The 22,699-nt window shown below is 36.0% G+C and overlaps 3 protein-coding genes across 9 annotated transcripts; 1 reads left to right on the top strand and 2 right to left on the bottom strand.

Moving 5' to 3' along the window:
• Positions 1–367: 367 nt before the first annotated feature.
• On the top strand, positions 368–2,485 carry LOC114239797 (uncharacterized protein C15orf61 homolog). 5 transcript variants are annotated; one of them, XM_028170193.2, is made up of 3 exons: positions 368–648; positions 770–820; positions 2,269–2,485. In XM_028170193.2, the coding sequence occupies exons 1-3, from the start codon at positions 499–501 to the stop codon at positions 2,311–2,313; spliced, it is 246 nt and encodes an 81-aa protein (XP_028025994.2). In that variant the 5' UTR covers positions 368–498; the 3' UTR covers positions 2,314–2,485. The 5 variants fall into 5 exon arrangements, with proteins under 5 accessions (XP_028025994.2, XP_028025992.2, XP_028025993.2 ...); XM_028170191.2 differs by having other exon boundaries at positions 770–953; XM_028170192.2 differs by having other exon boundaries at positions 508–648; positions 775–953.
• Positions 2,486–2,493: 8 nt separating this feature from the next.
• Or-65 (olfactory receptor 65) lies at positions 2,494–21,574 on the bottom strand. The gene is made up of 8 exons (XM_028170189.2): positions 21,345–21,574; positions 20,208–20,456; positions 7,841–8,109; positions 7,103–7,304; positions 5,621–5,720; positions 4,408–4,512; positions 3,463–3,624; positions 2,494–2,787 (listed from the first exon to the last, which is right to left on the bottom strand). The coding sequence occupies exons 1-8, from the start codon at positions 21,494–21,496 to the stop codon at positions 2,737–2,739; spliced, it is 1,290 nt and encodes a 429-aa protein (XP_028025990.2). The 5' UTR covers positions 21,497–21,574; the 3' UTR covers positions 2,494–2,736.
• Positions 17,886–19,841, bottom strand: LOC149502381 (uncharacterized). 3 transcript variants are annotated; one of them, XM_089730077.1, is made up of 2 exons: positions 19,701–19,841; positions 17,886–19,203 (listed from the first exon to the last, which is right to left on the bottom strand). In XM_089730077.1, exon 2 carries the CDS (start codon positions 19,192–19,194, stop codon positions 18,022–18,024), a length of 1,173 nt encoding a protein of 390 aa, XP_089586203.1. In that variant the 5' UTR covers positions 19,195–19,203; positions 19,701–19,841; the 3' UTR covers positions 17,886–18,021. The 3 variants fall into 3 exon arrangements, with proteins under 3 accessions (XP_089586203.1, XP_089586204.1, XP_089586202.1); XM_089730078.1 differs by having other exon boundaries at positions 17,886–19,197; positions 19,701–19,840; XM_089730076.1 differs by having other exon boundaries at positions 17,886–19,250; positions 19,701–19,835.
• Positions 21,575–22,699: the final 1,125 nt, after the last annotated feature.

Genomic DNA, 22,699 nt, shown 5'->3' with positions numbered 1-22,699 from the left:
TCCCATATCATCTCATTTCATTTCATTTAATTTCATACCATTTGATTAATGTTTCAAATTAACCAACTTCATTTAATTTCAGTACCGTACCTATTGTCATTTTTGCAAACTAGCACTATGTACACTGAATAGGTCTATGACTATGTACTGTCACCACTTCTATGACTGTCACCGATCAAAAATGTCAAATTGAATTATTGACATAAGTAGTACCTACATATGTAGGTACCTACCGTAATCAGTCTAATTTCAATTAATTTCATTTACTAATTTTGTGTACATATGTACCTACTGATATTATCAATATTAATTTATAACGAAGCTCGCTAGGTGGTAACTGAACTACATGCAAACCCTAAATCGTAGCTAAATATAAAGACCACGTTTCAAAGTTTAATTTGTCGTACATTACATGAATTAATTACTTAGTGGTCTGAAAATAAAACAAACATTTTTAACTTTAAAATAATTTCAGCTACAAATTATTTCTTGTAAATCATGTTTGTGGTATCTCCTCATATACGCCAGGAATGGAAATGTATGGCTATTCTGATTGCAAGATTTTCAAATAAACCCACATCATCCGAGGTTCTAACAGCCTATTTAACTCAGTGTAACGAACCACCTTGGACTTCTTATTTTGTAAAGGTGATATCCTGCAAACCATGTGCGATTTGAAATTTCAACATTTAACAGCAATAAATAAATATGAAGTTATATAACACTATTTAGACATTTATTACAGTATAATAATATTCATTCTTTTCAGTACAGTTATGTGAAAGATGATCAGTTTGGAATGTCAAATTTTAATTGCAAGGTTGGTAGTTCAAACTATCAAATATTAAGAACTGGTTGTTTTCCATATATAAAATATCATTGTTCTAGAAAAAGGGCAGAAGACCTAAATATGTCAGATAAATTTATGAGAATTATAAAGGTTGCAAATTTAGGTATGTAACTATAAAATTTTTTGTAGTTCAATTTATAAATACATTTTTTATATATTATTCATTAATATTAACTGAAGGCCTAACCTATGTTATGTCTATACAGTTCAGTTTACGGTTCAGATTTTGTTTGCTTGAATTCATGTTGATTTTTATTTGATACTACATATTAGTTAGTAAATATAAAATTATTGGGCATAGTTGAAAAAATGAAAAAGGCACAACAGTAATTCATAAACTTACAGTTGTAGTAAATAGACAGATGAGTCCCTGGGGTGATGTTGAGACCAGTTGTTGAGATTTTTTATTTATTGCATAGATTTATAAATAATGTCATTGCGCATCAGGTGTTAAGTAGTGTTGCCACTTACCATCTGGCTATGGAATGAGCCCCTCCACGTTGTTTCCTGAGCACTATGACATGTCCTTCTTCCAACCAGGCTTGTGGAGAGTATTAAGCGGTAGGCAGCGGCTTGGCTCTGCCCCTGGCATTGCTGAAGTTCATGGGCGACAGTAACCACTCACCCTCAGGTGGGCCGTATGCGTGTCTGCCTACAAGTGCAATAAAAAATAAAAAAATTGCTGCCAAAGCCCAGAGGTCACACTGTGAATGCTATCATCACCTCAAGACCTTAAGGTTGAAGTGTCAATAGTGTCTGTTAAGAATAAATCTATATCAAGGGGTGAAAGGCTTTTTGGGTTAAGTGATATTTTTGCAACCTTAACATTTTTAAATTTTAGCTTATTTGTAAACCACTTTTTTGTGTGCATTAGTTATAAATAAACATGATAAAATAAACTATACTTAGGAGACAATTTTTTTTTTTTTTATGGCTTAGTTGGACGAGCTCACAGCCCACCCGGTGTTAAGTGCTTACTGGAGCCCATAGACATCTACAACGTAAATGCGCCACCCACCTTGAGATATAAGTTCTAAGGTCTCAAGTATAGTTACAACGGCTGCCTCATCCTTCAAACCGAAACGCATTACTGCTCCACAGCAGAAATAGGCAGGGTGGTGGTACTTACCCGTGTGGACTCACAATAGGTCCTACCACCAGTAATTACGCAAATTATAATTTTGCGGGTTTGATTTTTATTACACGATGTTATTCCTTCACACTGGAAGTCAATCGTGAACTTTTGTTGAGTACGTATTAGAAAAATTGGTACCCGCCTGAGATTCGAACACCGGTGCAACGCTCAACACGAATGCACCGGACGTCCTATCCTTTAGGCCACGTCGACTTCAAAACTTTCGACTTTTGTGTATCAGCCATGGCAATAGTGATCCATTTGGTAGTAAATTTTGTTTCAGGTATACCTTGTTTACTGTATGGTCTTGCAGCAACCCAGCTTATAAGGCATGAAGAAATTGTTCACACAAGCAAAGGGCCAGTACCAATATACTTTTTGCTTCCAGAAGATAAAGGATCTTTGCATTAAAACACCATACTGTAAACATTATTTATTAATTAAGAAAACTAAAGTGTGGTATAGTGCTTAAAATATACTATTGTATAATAGCTACTGAATGTGGTTGTTTTTTTTTTTCTACCTATCTACCAGTAGCCTTGATAGGCTATTCTGGCTTCACCATAACTTGTGGGCAAACCCTCTGCCGGAAAGAATCTTCTAACATCTTCATTACCAAAAGCAGTGCTGAATCTACCTCTAGATCGATATCACAACCTACTGAGAAGATCCAGAGAGAAATTCAATGGGTTATGTGCTTGAAACATTTACTGTGAAATAATATTTTCAATATAATTTTTTTTTAAACTCTTCAACTATACTGTCTCAACATATTGAAGTATGAGTATGATGTGGTCATAATCTGAAAGATGAATTAAACAAGACAATTGGCAACTTAATACAGGTATAGCCTAATGTAAGTAGATGTCTTTATACTGGCATCAAGTCATAAAATTGGTACTATTCACAATACCAATACATAATTTACTATTAATAATTTACTGTGTAAGACAGTGTAACACAAAATTTTTTTTTTTTTCCTACCTAAACTGAGAGCCTTGAGAGGCTATTTCAGCGTAACCCTAACTTTTGTAGGTGAGCTCACGGGGCTCAAACCTGATGACGTTGCTAACACGAACCCTAGCAAGAGCCGTGCTTCGCAGAATCTACCACCGGATCGGAAACGCGACCCACTGAGAAGATCCGGCGAGAAACTCAGTGGGCTGTGTCTGAGAGTTGTAACACTAAACATGTTACGTTCGTATTTATTTTTTACTGGTCGTCTGTCTTCTGAACCCCCACACGGGCTTGTACTGCCCCGGCTATTCCTGTCGTGAAGCTGTATCGCTTTCTGTTTGAAAGGTGGGGAGCCGTTGCACTGTAAAACTAAGACTCAGAACTCATATCTCAAGGTGGGTGGCGCATTTACGTTATAGATGTCTATGGGCTCCAGTAACACTTAACACCAGGTGGGCTGTGAGCTCGTCTACCCATCTAAGCAATAATAATAATAATACCCATACAAATTAAAAATTACCGAAGAAAATGTTTCTAGTTGAATACTTTGCAGTCCAGGGAATTTTATAGTGACTGGTTGCTGGGCCCTCAGCAAGACTATGATAATATCCTGTCGGATCATCCTGCCTAGTGGAGTCTGGTGCCAGCCACTGTTCCAACATGCTTCGCCGACGCCAAACGCCTATAAACGAAAAACTTTATTTTTATTGAAATTGTATTCATAAGCAGCTTCAGACTACCTCGCCTATCACCACCGGTCGGCGATTTCCTTCTAGCCCAAAAAAAAATCAGCTAAAGTGTATCACGTTGCACTTTTTAAGGAGATTCAATAAAGTATAAAAAACGGCCCTCAGCTCGAAGTCTCACATTGTTATTAAATACCGACTCATAAATAATATGTTTATTATCTATAATACTGACTGATTTTTATTGCTCAGTAACGGGAAAAATGCAGGGACGTCTTAAACTAGGATGGGGCCCTTGGGCACACAAGAATTTGAGGCCCTTTTAGAAAGTAAAAAAAGCGAATTATAATAACATTTTTTTTACTGAGTTTGAGACCATTTATTATAGGTAATCAAATACAGTATGATATAATATGTCATTAATGATATTAGAATGCTGCTGGTTTTTTGGTTACGATTTCGATAACGGTTTCTTTCGGGATTTCTGTTGAGCAAAATCTTCTATCATAGTCATAATATATGCCTTGTAAATACCTTCTGATTACTGATTTGTGAAAAAAGTGTAATGTGCCCGACAAAAATGTTTTGAGAATAAACGTGTGAGAGAAAGTGTCGGTCTTTCGGGGCCCCCTGAGAATGGGGGCCCTGGGCACGGGCCCCGTGTGCCCTTATGGTAAAGACGGTATTGGAGAAATGGTGAATGATTTAAATAGCACAACTATCCATTTATGTCACAACCGGTTACGTTAGCTTAAATTCTGAATCAAATGAATGGTCACCTTATTCCTTAACAGAGTCCCAAGATAGCAAGGTATCCACATTTGCAGGCACGCAGCAACTCCTAACATTGTAAATCTTATATCCAAGATGCCGTTTTCTAATTTCTGAAAAACATCAAACTCATCACTCATCATCATTTCGTTACAAATTTTTCAAAACCGGTAATTTGTGATTTAGAAATGTATATCAGAAATACATAATAAATTAACCTGGTTTCGTCAGTAGTAGGTACTCTTGATCGAAGAATAATAATTGCAAAATGTGATGTTTTTTTTTAATTGCCTTTGTAGGCTGACGAGCATACGGCCCACCTGATGGTAAGTGGTCACCGTCGCTCATGGACGTCAGCAATGCCAGGGGCAGAGCCAAGCCGCTGCCTACCATAGATGTGATGTGATACGATTAGCAATACAGCCCTATAGCAGAACTCTGCTCAAACGTAAAGTATTGCAAATTATTGATCTCGTGTTTCAAATCTTAAAGCAACGTAGTGGTTTTCTCTAATGTATGGACTCCGGTTGCATTCAAAATCCTGTTAATCGCTCATTCAAAAAACTCCCAATTATTATGTTGTGAAATCGGATTATGGATGTTAAGTTAGGTCAGCGTTACTATAATTATGATAAGAATGATGAATTACTCATGAATGACTTTTTCCGTTGAAGTCATCGTGGCCTAAAGGATAAGACGTCCGGTGCATTCGTATCTAGCGATGCACCGGTGTGCGAATTCCGCAGGCGGGTACCAATTTTTCTAATGAGTAACGTACTTAACAAATGTTCATGATTGACTTCCACGGTGAAGGAATAACACCGTGTAATAAAAATCAAACCCGCAAAATTATAATTTGCGTAATTACTGGTGATAGGACTTCTTGTGAGTCCGCACGGATAGGTACTACCACCCCTCCTATTTCTGCCGTGAAGCACTAATGCGTTTCGGTTTGAAGGGTGGGGTAGCCGTTGTAACTATACTGAGACCTTAGAACTTATACTTCAAGATGGGTGGCGCATTTACGTTGTAGATGTCTATGGGCTCCAGTAACCACTTAACACCAGGTGGGCTGTGAGCTCGTCCACCCAAAAAATCAATAAAAATAAAATAAAAAAAACATACAGTCTCACCCTTCCTTTGCAGAAATAGGCAGGACGATTTTATTATCCCTACTAATGTTGGTACCTACTAAAATAAAATAATATGTAGGTAATCTACCTGTGTAATTTGGATGGCAATTAGACAAATTGCAATAGAAGTGAACATTACTTGATAAGCCAAAGGCGGACCATAAATAGAAGACACTGCTTCGACTGCTCTGTAACGTCAATATTCTAATCACATTAGATATTCGAATATCTAGTCCTTTTGAAGATTACGTTTAGTAGGTGCTCTTAACAGAACTTCAATCATTGCGCTTACAATAACGTTGAAACGTCCAAAGTCTTTGTAAGTTACGTACTAAGTACTGAGCTAGTTGTGATGTAGCCTGGATGTGAGTATCGAGGTGGTGGTAGGTATCTTTAGCACAGGCTACCTTTTATCGTGGTAAATGACAAAACCCGGGCAACACCGGCCTTTTTCGGTATACCTAGGAGATACGATAACAACTACTATAACCTACGATCTACAAATCGACTGGTAGTTTTTGATCACGGATTGACATAATGAAAGCTTGTAAGAACGTGGGGCATGTCACATACGAGAGAATTAGATTATGCTAGGATTTCCGGTACATTAGAACTTTCCCTCTCTAAGCTGACATGCTTGGTATTTCTCTATGAGACGGAATCAGAAATGAGGAGGTCCCTTGAAGAACCAAAGTTGATGAGATAGGGCGGCCACCTACAAGTTGGACCGACGACGAGTGAGAATCGCTACGTACCGTTGGATGCAGGTGGCAACGGACCGGGCTCCCTGGAGATCAGTTGAAGAGGTCTATGTTCAGCAGTGGACAGTGGACAGACTGAGATAATGAGATGACGAAGCCTTGAGAGACTATGTCAGCGTAGCCTAACAAGTACGTGAGCTCACGGAGCTCAAACTTGACGACGTTGCTAACACTAACCCTAACAAAAGCAGCGCTTCGCAGAATCTACCACTGGATCGGAAAAGCGACCCATTGAAAAGATCCGGCGAGAAACTCAGTGGGATGTGTCTGTGGGCTAATTTACTCGCCGAGCCCTTCGTCGCAAACGACGGGTTCGACGACAACGATGACCGGCGGATGATACTGATTTAATTATACGTTTAAATATGTTACTACTTTTAAAAGTATTAATCGCCCAGATACAAATCAAAGAAACCAATTTATATAAAGAAAAATAATTAGATTTCTATCATTAAATAAATAATAAATAAATAAATAAATATTTATTAACAATCACGCCACGTTAACTGGTCCCGTGCTAAGTTCGTAAAGAACTTGTGTTACAGGTACCAGATAACGGAAATAAATGTAAGATTTTTATTATACACATACATATATTTAATATACATCCATAACCCTGGAAAACACATTTATATTTATCATACAAATATCTTTCCTTGGCGGGATTCGAACCCGCGACCCCCTTGTGTAGTGACCATGTCACTTACCACTACACCAGACGGTCGTTAAATCATTAAAACACAAATATTATGTAGATCTTGGGCAATCATTTAAAATTAAATTCAACGTCAAAAATTAAATGAGTTTACTTGAACACAGATATGTGCCACGTTACGATCCTCTTCATCCTTCCATTTAGGATTTTCTGAACTTCAATCCTACGAGTATCACGGTGCGGTAATAAGGCAACGGATTCGTCAATATCGTCAAATATCGCTTCTAAATCAAGTTTAATCATGTGGAGTATGTAATAAAAATGCAAAAGTATGTGAAACAATGTGTAGATGTAAACTGAAAATTAGAGATTAAACATTATTTTTAATACACAAATGAACAAAATCGTTAATCGCATGCCTACTTACATAATGAATACGCTATATTGAAATTGTTCTCAGAAACGAGCAAACCACGTGCAAAAATAAATTTACCAACTAAAATGTTTTGTAATGCACTCAAATTTATGAAAAATTCAGATAGGTACGCTGGCGCGTGGAATCTATGTTTACGTAAGAATTATGGTTTCACGAAATAACTTCTTTGATCGTATGTGCTCTGTTTAACATAATACTTAAAAGTACCTACATAGTGTTTTTTTAAGAGTTTTATGAGGTTCTTTGAAGTTCTTTCGTTTTTTTTTGGGTGATCGAAATTAACCGTTCGCTATTTCATCTTTAAGGTATACTGGAAGAGATTTCGTTTGACAAAAGTCTTTCTACAGATTTTACTTTTATAATAATTAAATTAATTTTGTAAAATGACAAAATCCAATAATTTATTCTCGTTTTGGTATCGCAAGCAGTCTTTTAATACCTAATATAATAACTTACCACAAAACGTTTGAAGGAATATCAAGCAATAATTAATTTCCAAAATTAAAAATATTTCATAAATGGGTGTACTATAACCGTCCAATTTGGGCAACCATATCGGAAACACTAGTGGCCTAGTCGTATCCTCGTCCAGTGAAGGAAATAGACTCTGGTACATTAGCACAAAAACTGGGAACATAAAAAAAGTACCGCACACGATGCAACAAAATATTAACCACGCATTGTAAAATTTCCAAATTAATAGTTGCCCTTCTAAGAATGAGTTACTGAAAAAAAAACATTATAATTAATATAAAATCAGGTATGTGCCTAGGCTCCACAGGTGAAGAGAGGACAGCAGGATGAAAATTTATTATTAAAATTAAAAGTACCCACCAATGTATAGAAAAATGATGTCGCTAATCTAAACGTAGCGTGTAATTAAAATAATCTCAAAAACATTATCTTGTAATGGCAATGACCATAATCGCTAACACCTCAAGATTTATAATATATGTAGGTATATAATACAGTAGATTAAATGATAAGTAATGCGCTGGATGCAAGCAGCGCAGTACCGATCTTTGTGGCGAGACTTGAAGGAGTCCTATGTCCTGCGGTTGATATCGGGTGCCTGTGGGCTGATAGATTAGAATAATATCTAAAACATTTTCTCTTTTGTTTTGTTGGTGACTAAAAAAAAAACGCGACTGTTGCCATATTTTTCGTTTGAAAACACAAGCTTCGCCTTTATACACATTTAAAAAATATTGGGTTAACTGTGGAGAAAACGGTCATGTGAAAAAAGTGTTTAGTCTTTTTCTATTTAAATTCAGATTCCTTCAAATAATATATACTTCCAACTATGGTTCGCTGTTGACGCTTATGTTGTAGTATCTATGAGGTGCGCCCTTATGCGCGCTCACCTTAGGGACTCTTAATTAAGTTAGTGATCCCGATTTCTATACCATCGAATCCAGGTATGATCACGTATGATTCCCAGCCAGAGTAAGTATCTTTGTTGATTACATCTAGTATTAGGATCTGGGTACCTACCTAAACGTTCTTGTATAGATTTGTGTTACTAGTGTAAGACTCCACTTCCAACAGTCAGGAAATAATACACAGATTGCAGTAGTTTACTTAATTCTGTATTGCTTTATTTGAAACTCCACTTTTACAATCTTTAGACATCTGCTCACTACCGAATACACTGATTTCCCCTTTCGTTTCTCAGACTACCGCCTTTTTTATTATCTCACAACCCCACCACTGGCATTGCTACCACCAACAGTGTTGCTATTTGGCAATACAAAAATTGCCTTAACTTTAACATGACCAATTTTATTTTAATTATTTTACAACAAACCTTACATTCGACCGTCCTGACACCATGTATGTCCCCATACATGACCCAGGTGGTAACCTTACATTAGGCCAATATTAGTCGTCAGCGTAACAGCGTTAACAGTAAATTACAAAAAAAAAGAGGCACTTAACATTTTTTCATTTAAGTGAAACAAAATACTCCTTAAAAGTTATACATATCAAAATTTCTTCGAAACAGACAGTAAATTCTCAGTTGTAAACTGCCATAACAAGCCAATTTTTAGTTGTGTTACTGCCATGACAAGTCAATTCTCAATTATGAAACTGCCATGACAAGTCAATTCTCAATTATGAAACTGCCATGACAAGTCAATTCTCAGTTATGAAATGCCATGACAAGTCAATTCTCAGTTATGAAATGCATAATATTTATAAAAAGACAAGTCAATTCAGTTATGAAATGCCATGACAAGTCAATTCTCAGTTATGAAAATGCCATGACAAGTCAATTCTCAGTTATGAAAATGCCATGACAAGTCAATTCTCAGTTATGAAAATGCCATGACAAGTCAATTCTCAGTTATGAAAATGCCATGACAAGTCAATTCTCAGTTATGAAAATGCCATGACAAGTCAATTCTCAGTTATGAAAATGCCATGACAAGTCAATTCTCAGTTATGAAAATGCCATGACAAGTCAATTCTCAGTTATGAAATGCCATGACAAGTCAATTCTCAGTTATGAAAATGCCATGACAAGTCAATTCTCAGTTATGAAATCATGAAGTCATTCTCAGTTATGAAAATGCCATGACAAGTCAATTCTCAGTTATGAAAATGCCATGACAAGTCAATTCTCAGTTATGAAAATGCCATGACAAGTCAATTCTCAGTTATGAAAATGCCATGACAAGTCAATTCTCAGTTATGAAATGCCATGACAAGTCAATTCTCAGTTATGAAAATGCCATGACAAGTCAATTCTCAGTTATGAAAATGCCATGACAAGTCAATTCTCAGTTATGAAAATGCCATGACAAGTCAATTCTCAGTTATGAAAATGCCATGACAAGTCAATTCTCAGTTATGAAATGCCATGACAAGTCAATTCTCAGTTATGAAAATGCCATGACAAGTCAATTCTCAGTTATGAAAATGCCATGACAAGTCAATTCTCAGTTATGAAAATGCCATGACAAGTCAATTCTCAGTTATGAAAATGCCATGACAAGTAACTCAGATGAAATGCCATGACAAGTCAATTCTCAGTTATGAAAATGCCATGACAAGTCAATTCTCAGTTATGAAAATGCCATGACAAGTCAATTCTCAGTTATGAAAATGCCATGACAAGTCAATTCTCAGTTATGAAATGCCATGACAAGTCAATTCTCAGTTATGAAAATGCCATGACAAGTCAATTCTCAGTTATGAAAATGCCATGACAAGTCAATTCTCAGTTATGAAAATGCCATGACAAGTCAATTCTCAGTTATGAAAATGCCATGACAAGTCAATTCTCAGTTATGAAAATGCCATGACAAGTCAATTCTCAGTTATGAAAATGCCATGACAAGTCAATTCTCAGTTATGAAAATGCCATGACAAGTCAATTCTCAGTTATGAAAATGCCATGACAAGTCAATTCTCAGTTATGAAAATGCCATGACAAGTCAATTCTCAGTTATGAAAATGCCATGACAAGTCAATTCTCAGTTATGAAAATGCCATGACAAGTCAATTCTCAGTTATGAAAATGCCATGACAAGTCAATTCTCAGTTATGAAAATGCCATGACAAGTCAATTCTCAGTTATGAAATGCCATGACAAGTCAATTCTCAGTTATGAAAATGCCATGACAAGTCAATTCTCAGTTATGAAAATGCCATGACAAGTCAATTCTCAGTTATGAAAATGCCATGACAAGTCAATTCTCAGTTATGAAAATGCCATGACAAGTCAATTCTCAGTTATGAAAATGCCATGACAAGTCAATTCTCAGTTATGAAAATGCCATGACAAGTCAATTCTCAGTTATGAAATGCCATGACAAGTCAATTCTCAGTTATGAAAATGCCATGACAAGTCAATTCTCAGTTATGAAAATGCCATGACAAGTCAATTCTCAGTTATGAAATGCCATGACAAGTCAATTCTCAGTTATGAAAATGCCATGACAAGTCAATTCTCAGTTATGAAAATGCCATGACAAGTCAATTCTCAGTTATGAAAATGCCATGACAAGTCAATTCTCAGTTATGAAAATGCCATGACAAGTCAATTCTCAGTTATGAAAATGCCATGACAAGTCAATTCTCAGTTATGAAAATGCCATGACAAGTCAATTCTCAGTTATGAAAATGCCATGACAAGTCAATTCTCAGTTATGAAAATGCCATGACAAGTCAATTCTCAGTTATGAAAATGCCATGACAAGTCAATTCTCAGTTATGAAAATGCCATGACAAGTCAATTCTCAGTTATGAAAATGCCATGACAAGTCAATTCTCAGTTATGAAATGCCATGACAAGTCAATTCTCAGTTATGAAAATGCCATGACAAGTCAATTCTCAGTTATGAAAATGCCATGACAAGTCAATTCTCAGTTATGAAAATGCCATGACAAGTCAATTCTCAGTTATGAAAATGCCATGACAAGTCAATTCTCAGTTATGAAAATGCCATGACAAGTCAATTCTCAGTTATGAAAATGCCATGACAAGTCAATTCTCAGTTATGAAAATGCCATGACAAGTCAATTCTCAGTTATGAAAATGCCATGACAAGTCAATTCTCAGTTATGAAAATGCCATGACAAGTCAATTCTCAGTTATGAAAATGCCATGACAAGTCAATTCTCAGTTATGAAAATGCCATGACAAGTCAATTCTCAGTTATGAAAATGCCATGACAAGTCAATTCTCAGTTATGAAAATGCCATGACAAGTCAATTCTCAGTTATGAAAATGCCATGACAAGTCAATTCTCAGTTATGAAAATGCCATGACAAGTCAATTCTCAGTTATGAAATGCCATGACAAGTCAATTCTCAGTTATGAAAATGCCATGACAAGTCAATTCTCAGTTATGAAAATGCCATGACAAGTCAATTCTCAGTTATGAAAATGCCATGACAAGTCAATTCTCAGTTATGAAAATGCCATGACAAGTCAATTCTCAGTTATGAAATGCCATGACAAGTCAATTCTCAGTTATGAAAATGCCATGACAAGTCAATTCTCAGTTATGAAAATGCCATGACAAGTCAATTCTCAGTTATGAAAATGCCATGACAAGTCAATTCTCAGTTATGAAAATGCCATGACAAGTCAATTCTCAGTTATGAAAATGCCATGACAAGTCAATTCTCAGTTATGAAAATGCCATGACAAGTCAATTCTCAGTTATGAAAATGCCATGACAAGTCAATTCTCAGTTATGAAAATGCCATGACAAGTCAATTCTCAGTTATGAAAATGCCATGACAAGTCAATTCTCAGTTATGAAAATGCCATGACAAGTCAATTCTCAGTTATGAAAATGCCATGACAAGTCAATTCTCAGTTATGAAAATGCCATGACAAGTCAATTCTCAGTTATGAAAATGCCATGACAAGTCAATTCTCAGTTATGAAAATGCCATGACAAGTCAATTCTCAGTTATGAAAATGCCATGACAAGTCAATTCTCAGTTATGAAAATGCCATGACAAGTCAATTCTCAGTTATGAAAATGCCATGACAAGTCAATTCTCAGTTATGAAAATGCCATGACAAGTCAATTCTCAGTTATGAAAATGCCATGACAAGTCAATTCTCAGTTATGAAAATGCCATGACAAGTCAATTCTCAGTTATGAAAATGCCATGACAAGTCAATTCTCAGTTATGAAATGCCATGACAAGTCAATTCTCAGTTATGAAAATGCCATGACAAGTCAATTCTCAGTTATGAAAATGCCATGACAAGTCAATTCTCAGTTATGAAAATGCCATGACAAGTCAATTCTCAGTTATGAAAATGCCATGACAAGTCAATTCTCAGTTATGAAAATGCCATGACAAGTCAATCTCAGTTATGAAATGCCATGACAAGTCAATTCTCAGTTATGAAAATGCCATGACAAGTCAATTCTCAGTTATGAAAATGCCATGACAAGTCAATTCTCAGTTATGAAAATGCCATGACAAGTCAATTCTCAGTTATGAAAATGCCATGACAAGTCAATTCTCAGTTATGAAAATGCCATGACAAGTCAATTCTCAGTTATGAAAATGCCATGACAAGTCAATTCTCAGTTATGAAAATGCCATGACAAGTCAATTCTCAGTTATGAAAATGCCATGACAAGTCAATTCTCAGTTATGAAAATGCCATGACAAGTCAATTCTCAGTTATGAAAATGCCATGACAAGTCAATTCTCAGTTATGAAAATGCCATGACAAGTCAATTCTCAGTTATGAAAATGCCATGACAAGTCAATTCTCAGTTATGAAAATGCCATGACAAGTCAATTCTCAGTTATGAAAATGCCATGACAAGTCAATTCTCAGTTATGAAAATGCCATGACAAGTCAATTCTCAGTTATGAAAATGCCATGACAAGTCAATTCTCAGTTATGAAAATGCCATGACAAGTCAATTCTCAGTTATGAAATGCCATGACAAGTCAATTCTCAGTTATGAAAATGCCATGACAAGTCAATTCTCAGTTATGAAAATGCCATGACAAGTCAATTCTCAGTTATGAAAATGCCATGACAAGTCAAAAAAAAAAAAATTCTCAGTTATGAAAATGCCATGACAAGTCAATTCTCAGTTATGAAAATGCCATGACAAGTCAATTCTCAGTTATGAAAATGCCATGACAAGTCAATTCTCAGTTATGAAAATGCCATGACAAGTCAATTCTCAGTTATGAAAATGCCATGACAAGTCAATTCTCAGTTATGAAAATGCCATGACAAGTCAATTCTCAGTTATGAAAATGCCATGACAAGTCAATTCTCAGTTATGAAAATGCCATGACAAGTCAATTCTCAGTTATGAAAATGCCATGACAAGTCAATTCTCAGTTATGAAACTGCCATGACAAGTCAATTCTCAGTTATGAAAATGCCATGACAAGTCAATTCTCAGTTATGAAAATGCCATGACAAGTCAATTCTCAGTTATGAAATGCCATGACAAGTCAATTCTCAGTTATGAAAATGCCATGACAAGTCAATTCTCAGTTATGAAAATGCCATGACAAGTCAATTCTCAGTTATGAAAATGCCATGACAAGTCAATTCTCAGTTATGAAAATGCCATGACAAGTCAATTCTCAGTTATGAAAATGCCATGACAAGTCAATTCTCAGTTATGAAAATGCCATGACAAGTCAATTCTCAGTTATGAAAATGCCATGACAAGTCAATTCTCAGTTATGAAAATGCCATGACAAGTCAATTCTCAGTTATGAAAATGCCATGACAAGTCAATTCTCAGTTATGAAAATGCCATGACAAGTCAATTCTCAGTTATGAAAATGCCATGACAAGTCAATTCTCAGTTATGAAAATGCCATGACAAGTCAATTCTCAGTTATGAAAATGCCATGACAAGTCAATTCTCAGTTATGAAAATGCCATGACAAGTCAATTCTCAGTTATGAAAATGCCATGACAAGTCAATTCTCAGTTATGAAAATGCCATGACAAGTCAATTCTCAGTTATGAAAATGCCATGACAAGTCAATTCTCAGTTATGAAATGCCATGACAAGTCAATTCTCAGTTATGAAAATGCCATGACAAGTCAATTCTCAGTTATGAAAATGCCATGACAAGTCAATTCTCAGTTATGAAAATGCCATGACAAGTCAATTCTCAGTTATGAAAATGCCATGACAAGTCAATTCTCAGTTATGAAAATGCCATGACAAGTCAATTCTCAGTTATGAAAATGCCATGACAAGTCAATTCTCAGTTATGAAAATGCCATGACAAGTCAATTCTCAGTTATGAAAATGCCATGACAAGTCAATTCTCAGTTATGAAAATGCCATGACAAGTCAATTCTCAGTTATGAAAATGCCATGACAAGTCAATTCTCAGTTATGAAAATGCCATGACAAGTCAATTCTCAGTTATGAAAATGCCATGACAAGTCAATTCTCAGTTATGAAAATGCCATGACAAGTCAATTCTCAGTTATGAAAATGCCATGACAAGTCAATTCTCAGTTATGAAAATGCCATGACAAGTCAATTCTCAGTTATGAAATGCCATGACAAGTCAATTCTCAGTTATGAAAATGCCATGACAAGTCAATTCTCAGTTATGAAAATGCCATGACAAGTCAATTCTCAGTTATGAAAATGCCATGACAAGTCAATTCTCAGTTATGAAAATGCCATGACAAGTCAATTCTCAGTTATGAAAATGCCATGACAAGTCAATTCTCAGTTATGAAAATGCCATGACAAGTCAATTCTCAGTTATGAAAATGCCATGACAAGTCAATTCTCAGTTATGAAAATGCCATGACAAGTCAATTCTCAGTTATGAAAATGCCATGACAAGTCAAATAAAAAAAACAATTCTCAGTTATGAAAATGCCATGACAAGTCAATTCTCAGTTATGAAAATGCCATGACAAGTCAATTCTCAGTTATGAAAATGCCATGACAAGTCAATTCTCAGTTATGAAAATGCCATGATGAAAATGCCATGACAAGTCAATTCTCAGTTATGAAAATGCCATGACAAGTCAATTCTCAGTTATGAAAATGCCATGACAAGTCAATTCTCAGTTATGAAAATGCCATGACAAGTCAATTCTCAGTTATGAAAATGCCATGACAAGTCAATTCTCAGTTATGAAAATGCCATGACAAGTCAATTCTCAGTTATGAAAATGCCATGACAAGTCAATTCTCAGTTATGAAAATGCCATGACAAGTCAATTCTCAGTTATGAAAATGCCATGACAAGTCAATTCTCAGTTATGAAAATGCCATGACAAGTCAATTCTCAGTTATGAAAATGCCATGACAAGTCAATTCTCAGTTATGAAAATGCCATGACAAGTCAATTCTCAGTTATGAAAATGCCATGACAAGTCAATTCTCAGTTATGAAAATGCCATGACAAGTCAATTCTCAGTTATGAAAATGCCATGACAAGTCAATTCTCAGTTATGAAAATGCCATGACAAGTCAATTCTCAATTATGAAACTGCCATGACAAGTCAATTCTCAGTTATGAAAATGCCATGACAAGTCAATTCTCAGTTATGAAAATGCCATGACAAGTCAATTCTCAGTTATGAAAATGCCATGACAAGTCAATTCTCAGTTATGAAAATGCCATGACAAGTCAATTCTCAGTTATGAAAATGCCATGACAAGTCAATTCTCAGTTATGAAAATGCCATGACAAGTCAATTCTCAGTTATGAAAATGCCATGACAAGTCAATTCTCAGTTATGAAAATGCCATGACAAGTCAATTCTCAGTTATGAAAATGCCATGACAAGTCAATTCTCAGTTATGAAAATGCCATGACAAGTCAATTCTCAGTTATGAAAATGCCATGACAAGTCAATTCTCAGTTATGAAAATGCCATGACAAGTCAATTCTCAGTTATGAAAATGCCATGACAAGTCAATTCTCAGTTATGAAAATGCCATGACAAGTCAATTCTCAGTTATGAAAATGCCATGACAAGTCAATTCTCAGTTATGAAAATGCCATGACAAGTCAATTCTCAGTTATGAAAATGCCATGACAAGTCAATTCTCAATTATGAAACTGCCATGCCAAGTCAATTCTCAGTTAATGTGTGCCTTGAACCAATCAATTCTCAAGGACTTTATGAAATACACAAGCTGAACCAATCAATTCTCAGCTGTAGTATTTCCTGTCTCGCCTTGAACCAATCAATTCTCAAGGACTTTATGAAATACACAAGCTGAACCAATCAATTCTCAGCTGTAGTATTTCCTGTCTCGCCCTGAACATCAATTCTCAGCTATAGTATTTTCTGTCTTGCCTTGAACCAATCAATTCTCAAGGACTTTCTGGTCGAGGTGCGAACCGATCAATTCTCGCTCCTGACCTGTAAACAAAGAAAGAATAATTCGGTAGCGTAAGTGCTTCATCAATTCAGTTATATATGTGTATCATTTAATCATCCATTTATTGTTATTAAATTGACAAATTAATTGACAAAAATATTACATAATTGACATTAAATAATGTAATTGACAAAAATTATTAAACACTTAGAATTATTCACGGTCAGTAGTAAAGATTTACTTCCCACTGATCCACCAAGTTTAAGTGACGCGACATGTATCCAGGGCTTTATTAAATCGAATATAGCATTTTATGCTTCATTCCCATTCCCTCAAACCCAGGGAGACGGACTGACTGACTGAACGAACCTGATTTATAATTAGATAACTCAAAATATTCTTTAGATAATCTACTTAAGATCTTAACTATGTCAGCTGCTCAAGACTTGCTACATATTTTCTCTCAAGGGATTTATCATATTCCTTATATAAATCTGAGTGGGACAGTTCAGAATTCATGCTTAAAAACCGTTAAGTAGTTGAATTTTTCATAATAATGATATGCGATTGTTCTGTAATGTTTGATTGATTAACGAAGAATTACATCAGATTGTCACCTAGCCTACAGAACACTAGCACGTACGTCATCAAATTTCGAGATGAAAAGGTATACTCTCCGAGGACTATATTAACTTATAACCAGAGCCTTTCATGGGGAATATTGTCTTGAATGTTCTCTATTTTATGTGTGATACGACTCGAAGAAAATGTCGTTAAGATAAGTTTTCGGTTAATTTTGCACTAGAGCTAGTTATTTTTAGAGACCACCAAACCGATTGAGGAACCCTCTTCCTGATTAAAACAGGTTTCCGTTTTATGTCCTATCTTACCACATTTGTTACATTTATCTAGCGGCTTTGGGCACTGTAAATACGGATGCCCCTGCTGTTTGCAGTTAAAACAATAAATACCTTGACCGGAATTCTTTTTAGAATTTGATTCAGTGTCAGAGGCATTTTTATTTCTCAAATGCGATTGATCATTAATCAATTGATCTGTGTCCCAACTCATTAAAAACTGTAAAAGATTTTCTGGAAGAGAACAGCGCAAAGCTAAGGCACTAGACTTCATAGTCCTGTCACTAATTCCGTGAATTATGCAGTCGACAGCGCGCTTACCAGAAATACCACATAGGTTTAACAGAAACAGTTTTTCATAATAGTATTGCTCTATAGGTTCATTAAGCTTGCTTTTTCGTCTCAACATGTCTTCTAAGCACTGGCCATAATTTAGTTCGTGAGGAAACGCGTTTATTAATTTATCTTGCCACTCTTGCCACGTATACAAGATCGTATCTAGACTCTCGAACCACAACTTGGCCAATCCTTGAAGTTTTTGTAGTGAAAAGTGTATAGTAGTCCTATCGTCCCAACCATAAACCGACGCGCATTCATTAACCTTTTTCAGCCACACGTCTATTCGCTGATTTTTAACAGAAGGGTCAAAATTTGGAAGAATATTCTTGTGATCTATATTTTTATTAATCATCGGTGTGTTCTGCGGTAACGGTTGAGATTCGGGACCGTGCTTAATAGACTGTATTATTTTGACAACATCATTAGTAGAAAAGGAAGGACTACGTGACCTGATATGTGTGGCACGACGTTCATGGTTGACTTTTGCATGCCGCGCATCGTCACTCCGGCGCACCTCTGTAGCTGCACGAAGAGAGGTCGCACGTGGCCTCTCGGCTGAAGGGCGCCGTGTACTTCTCTCGCGTCGCCGTACCATCTCCCGCTCTTGCTGCAGTTCCTGTTCTAGTCGCTGGATACGTTCTTGGTACAGTTCCAGCTCCCGGGCCCGGCTGCACGTGCGAGAGCTACGGCTGCGAGTACGAGATCGGTTGGGACCCGCTTCGCCTCGGCTTCCTTTACGGCTGCGCGAGGGTGTCATCAAATGATGTGTGCCTTCTCTATTCATGTTCTGGAACTTGCAGACGTTGCAAAATGTTATTCTAAATTGAACGTGAATTGAACCTATAATAATATAATATGAGAGATCAATTGTTTGTCTATAAATTCTTAGTCATCGCACCCATATCAAAATTATTTCACCTACCCCAAACGAAAATATCAATGAAAAGCATAGGCAGCGTTTTATCGACGGATCCACCATGAGAGTGGAACAGCGAGCAAAAATTAGTGGAATGATAACTATATAAAGTTCGTAACCAGTTATTAAATTCGTGGTTGAAGCTCAACAAACATTTGAACGTTAAGTTAAATTGAAACACGTGACATAACCATAACATTAGATACATTTTAGTTCTCAGTTATTCTGAATTAAAATAGTGGCTAGATACAGCAGAAGATGCTATCCCGTGCTAAGCTTTGAAGCTACCTCCGTACTCAGCGCGGTTCTAATTCATTTTTTTTTCGAATCAAATAATTACGTCAAATTAACAAGAAACTCAAAAATGTACTTACGTGAGGCGACCGCACTTCTGAGATGTAAGACTCCACTTCCAACAGTCAGGAAATAATACACAGATTGCAGTAGTTTACTTAATTCTGTATTGCTTTATTTGAAACTCCACTTTTACAATCTTTAGACATCTGCTCACTACCGAATACACTGATTTCCCCTTTCGTTTCTCAGACTACCGCCTTTTTTATTATCTCACAACCCCACCACTGGCATTGCTACCACCAACAGTGTTGCTATTTGGCAATACAAAAATTGCCTTAACTTTAACATGACCAATTTTATTTTAATTATTTTACAACAAACCTTACACTAGTATTCATAAAAAAAAGAAAATCCACGACGACCGCGACATAGTGTGGAAACTCATTAAAAAAACTAGATAGGACTAGAAACGATTATAGACTCTTTGAAGGCTTGCATTCTGGGACGTCAAAATAAATGACATAATAATATACTAGCCTCTGTCAAATATTTAGGCTAATAAAAATACTTCAAAACCATCATACCGATATTTGCTTTCTAAACGGCGTATATAAATGAAATTTTCATTCATATTTTCGATCAAGTCTAAGATATTATCTTTGTTTTTGAGCACACTTAAACTGACTACAGGCATCGTCCCCAGCAGGACAAAACAACAGAAGCATTCTGTTGCGAATGAGTAGTCTTTAGTAGTGAGGCCATGATATATGAACATCGATTCCAAACAAACAGCTAGCATGCATAACAAAATAGATCCTCCAGGCCAAATTAATCTGAAAAACATTATTAATGTTATTGATATCTTTGATGTCCGTAATAAAATGTTTTAGATATACTGTTACGCGCTAGGTCTAGGGATAAATAAAAATTTCAGCGCAGTACAAATAATAACTCAATTTAATTATTACATTATATACCTAATAATGTATTAATTATATTATTGTTATTATACTTCACTATCACACATCATTTCGGAACTTCCCGTTCCACTATCGGTGCTGTTAGCCATTTCAAACATTAGTCACCATTCTCGTCGAACTAACTCGCAGACACAGTCCACTCCCCACTTCGAGAAGGCGGCACGACATGAGAACCCTTTTGTCGTGGCCGCTGGAAATTACATACCCGATCCTGTAGACCGAATGGTAAACAGTCGACGTCGCCCAAAACACCTTATTACGGATCCTCCCGATCCATTAACGGTGCTTTTAGGTACCACAAGCACCGGTCACCGTCCTCGTCGAACCCGTCGCTTGCGACGAAGGGCTCGACGAGCGAATTAACCCACAGACACAGACCACTGAGTCTCTCGCCAGATCTTCTCAGTGGGTCGCGTTTCCGATCCGGTGGTATATTCAGCGAAGCACGGCTCTTGCTAGGGCTAGTGTTAGCAAATTCTCCCGGCTGAGACCCGTAAGCTTGCCTACACGTCCGGTGAAGCTAGTTATACTTTAGTTTAATTTATTTAATAAATAAAAAATAAAAAAAATCACTTCTTTCGTTTCACTTCAGGTGACCGTTCGCTGTTTCAACTGATTACTAAGTCCTTTCATGTCGTTTCTGCAACGCTTTTATCGTTTTGGTCATTTAAAAATGTCTAATACTCCAGCTACAATCAGTGGCCATATGTTATAAGTTAAAATTACTAAGATAAAAATTACCTGATACGAGAGTTGCGGTTATTAAAAAATATACCATTTACAATAAGTAAAATACGTAGTTGTGGATGGAAATTGTATAAATTGATGTCGGGCCTTTGGAAATCGAAATAATCCTTTTCAATAAAACCCTTTAAACGCCTCAAATAGGTCATGTTGCGAAACAACTCGCGAACAGAAAATCTTGATTCCTATTGACCACAATTACGAATTACCGGTCCATTTTAAGTGGGTAATCATTGTGCATTTAGTTGGATTATCTATAATTGGTGTATTAGCATCTACTTATGTTATTTCGTTTTTTTTTTTGGGATTAATTCCAAATTTTAAATTTTGCTATTGAATATGAAATAGAATATTATAGAGGTTATTATGAACTCTTTTATTTTTTACCGAGAATTATTATACCTATAAGTACTTACATATATTTCGGTACAAATATTCACTGTAATCGAGACTTCAAACCCAAGTCTCATGGTGGAAGTGACAAGACCTCACGACGCCTGTGAGCTCCACGTGGGCTTATGATAAGTCTCTTGCTAAGTTTTTTCTAAGAGGGCGCGAGTTCGTTCCGGTAATAGGTAGCAGATGCACTCTTGAAGCAAATCTTTTTAGGACTCTTCCGGAGGCGCTGAGCAGTGTTTGAAGTCCGCTCCTCCTGCTTGAGCCCTCGGACTCGCCCACCCATTCTAGTTGAGTGGCAAAGTCTCTGGACCAATTAAAATCCTTCTATTACAAAAAAAAACACGACCACAATTACTGACACTTAGATGTACGAAATTTATTTTGTTATAAATTTTTTTTAATTGCTGGGAAAATACTTTTTCCTTAAAAAATCAAAGCCCTATAGCTTATCTTCAAGCAACAACTTAACATATTTTAACATTACAAAACATGAAAAAAATCAGTTGCTAAACAGAGGAAAAAAGGTACTGACTGAACTGTTTTTTTCCGTCAATTTATATTTTTATTAAAATTTTCATTTAACTGATATTAATTTATGCAGCTGTTTTTGGTGACGCATGACGCAATAGTTATGTGCCTACATTTGGAATCTAAATTATTCTATTAGACATGCATGTATGCTGCCGACATTTCATTTCAGAAAATTTACATTACTTGTTTGAGACATTCACGAACATGATGATCAAGATATCTGAAGTTATCTATTTTATTTATGTAATTTATAACATTTGGTAGGTCCTAATGGTAGAAATCGTAAAACAATGATTCATTTACTTTAATGAAACACAATTTTAAATGGAATGATTAATGTAGTTTAAATGTTTTTTTATTGCCATTGTAGGTAGACGAGCATACTGCCTACCTGATGGTGAGTGGTTCCCATTGTTCATGGA

This window comes from Bombyx mandarina, chromosome 09 (genome assembly GCF_030267445.1).
Source record: "Bombyx mandarina strain Sakado chromosome 09, ASM3026744v2".
Taxonomy (NCBI): domain Eukaryota; kingdom Metazoa; phylum Arthropoda; class Insecta; order Lepidoptera; family Bombycidae; genus Bombyx; species Bombyx mandarina.
Note: the sequence above shows the minus strand (reverse complement) of the source record. Positions and strands in the feature narration are given on the sequence as shown.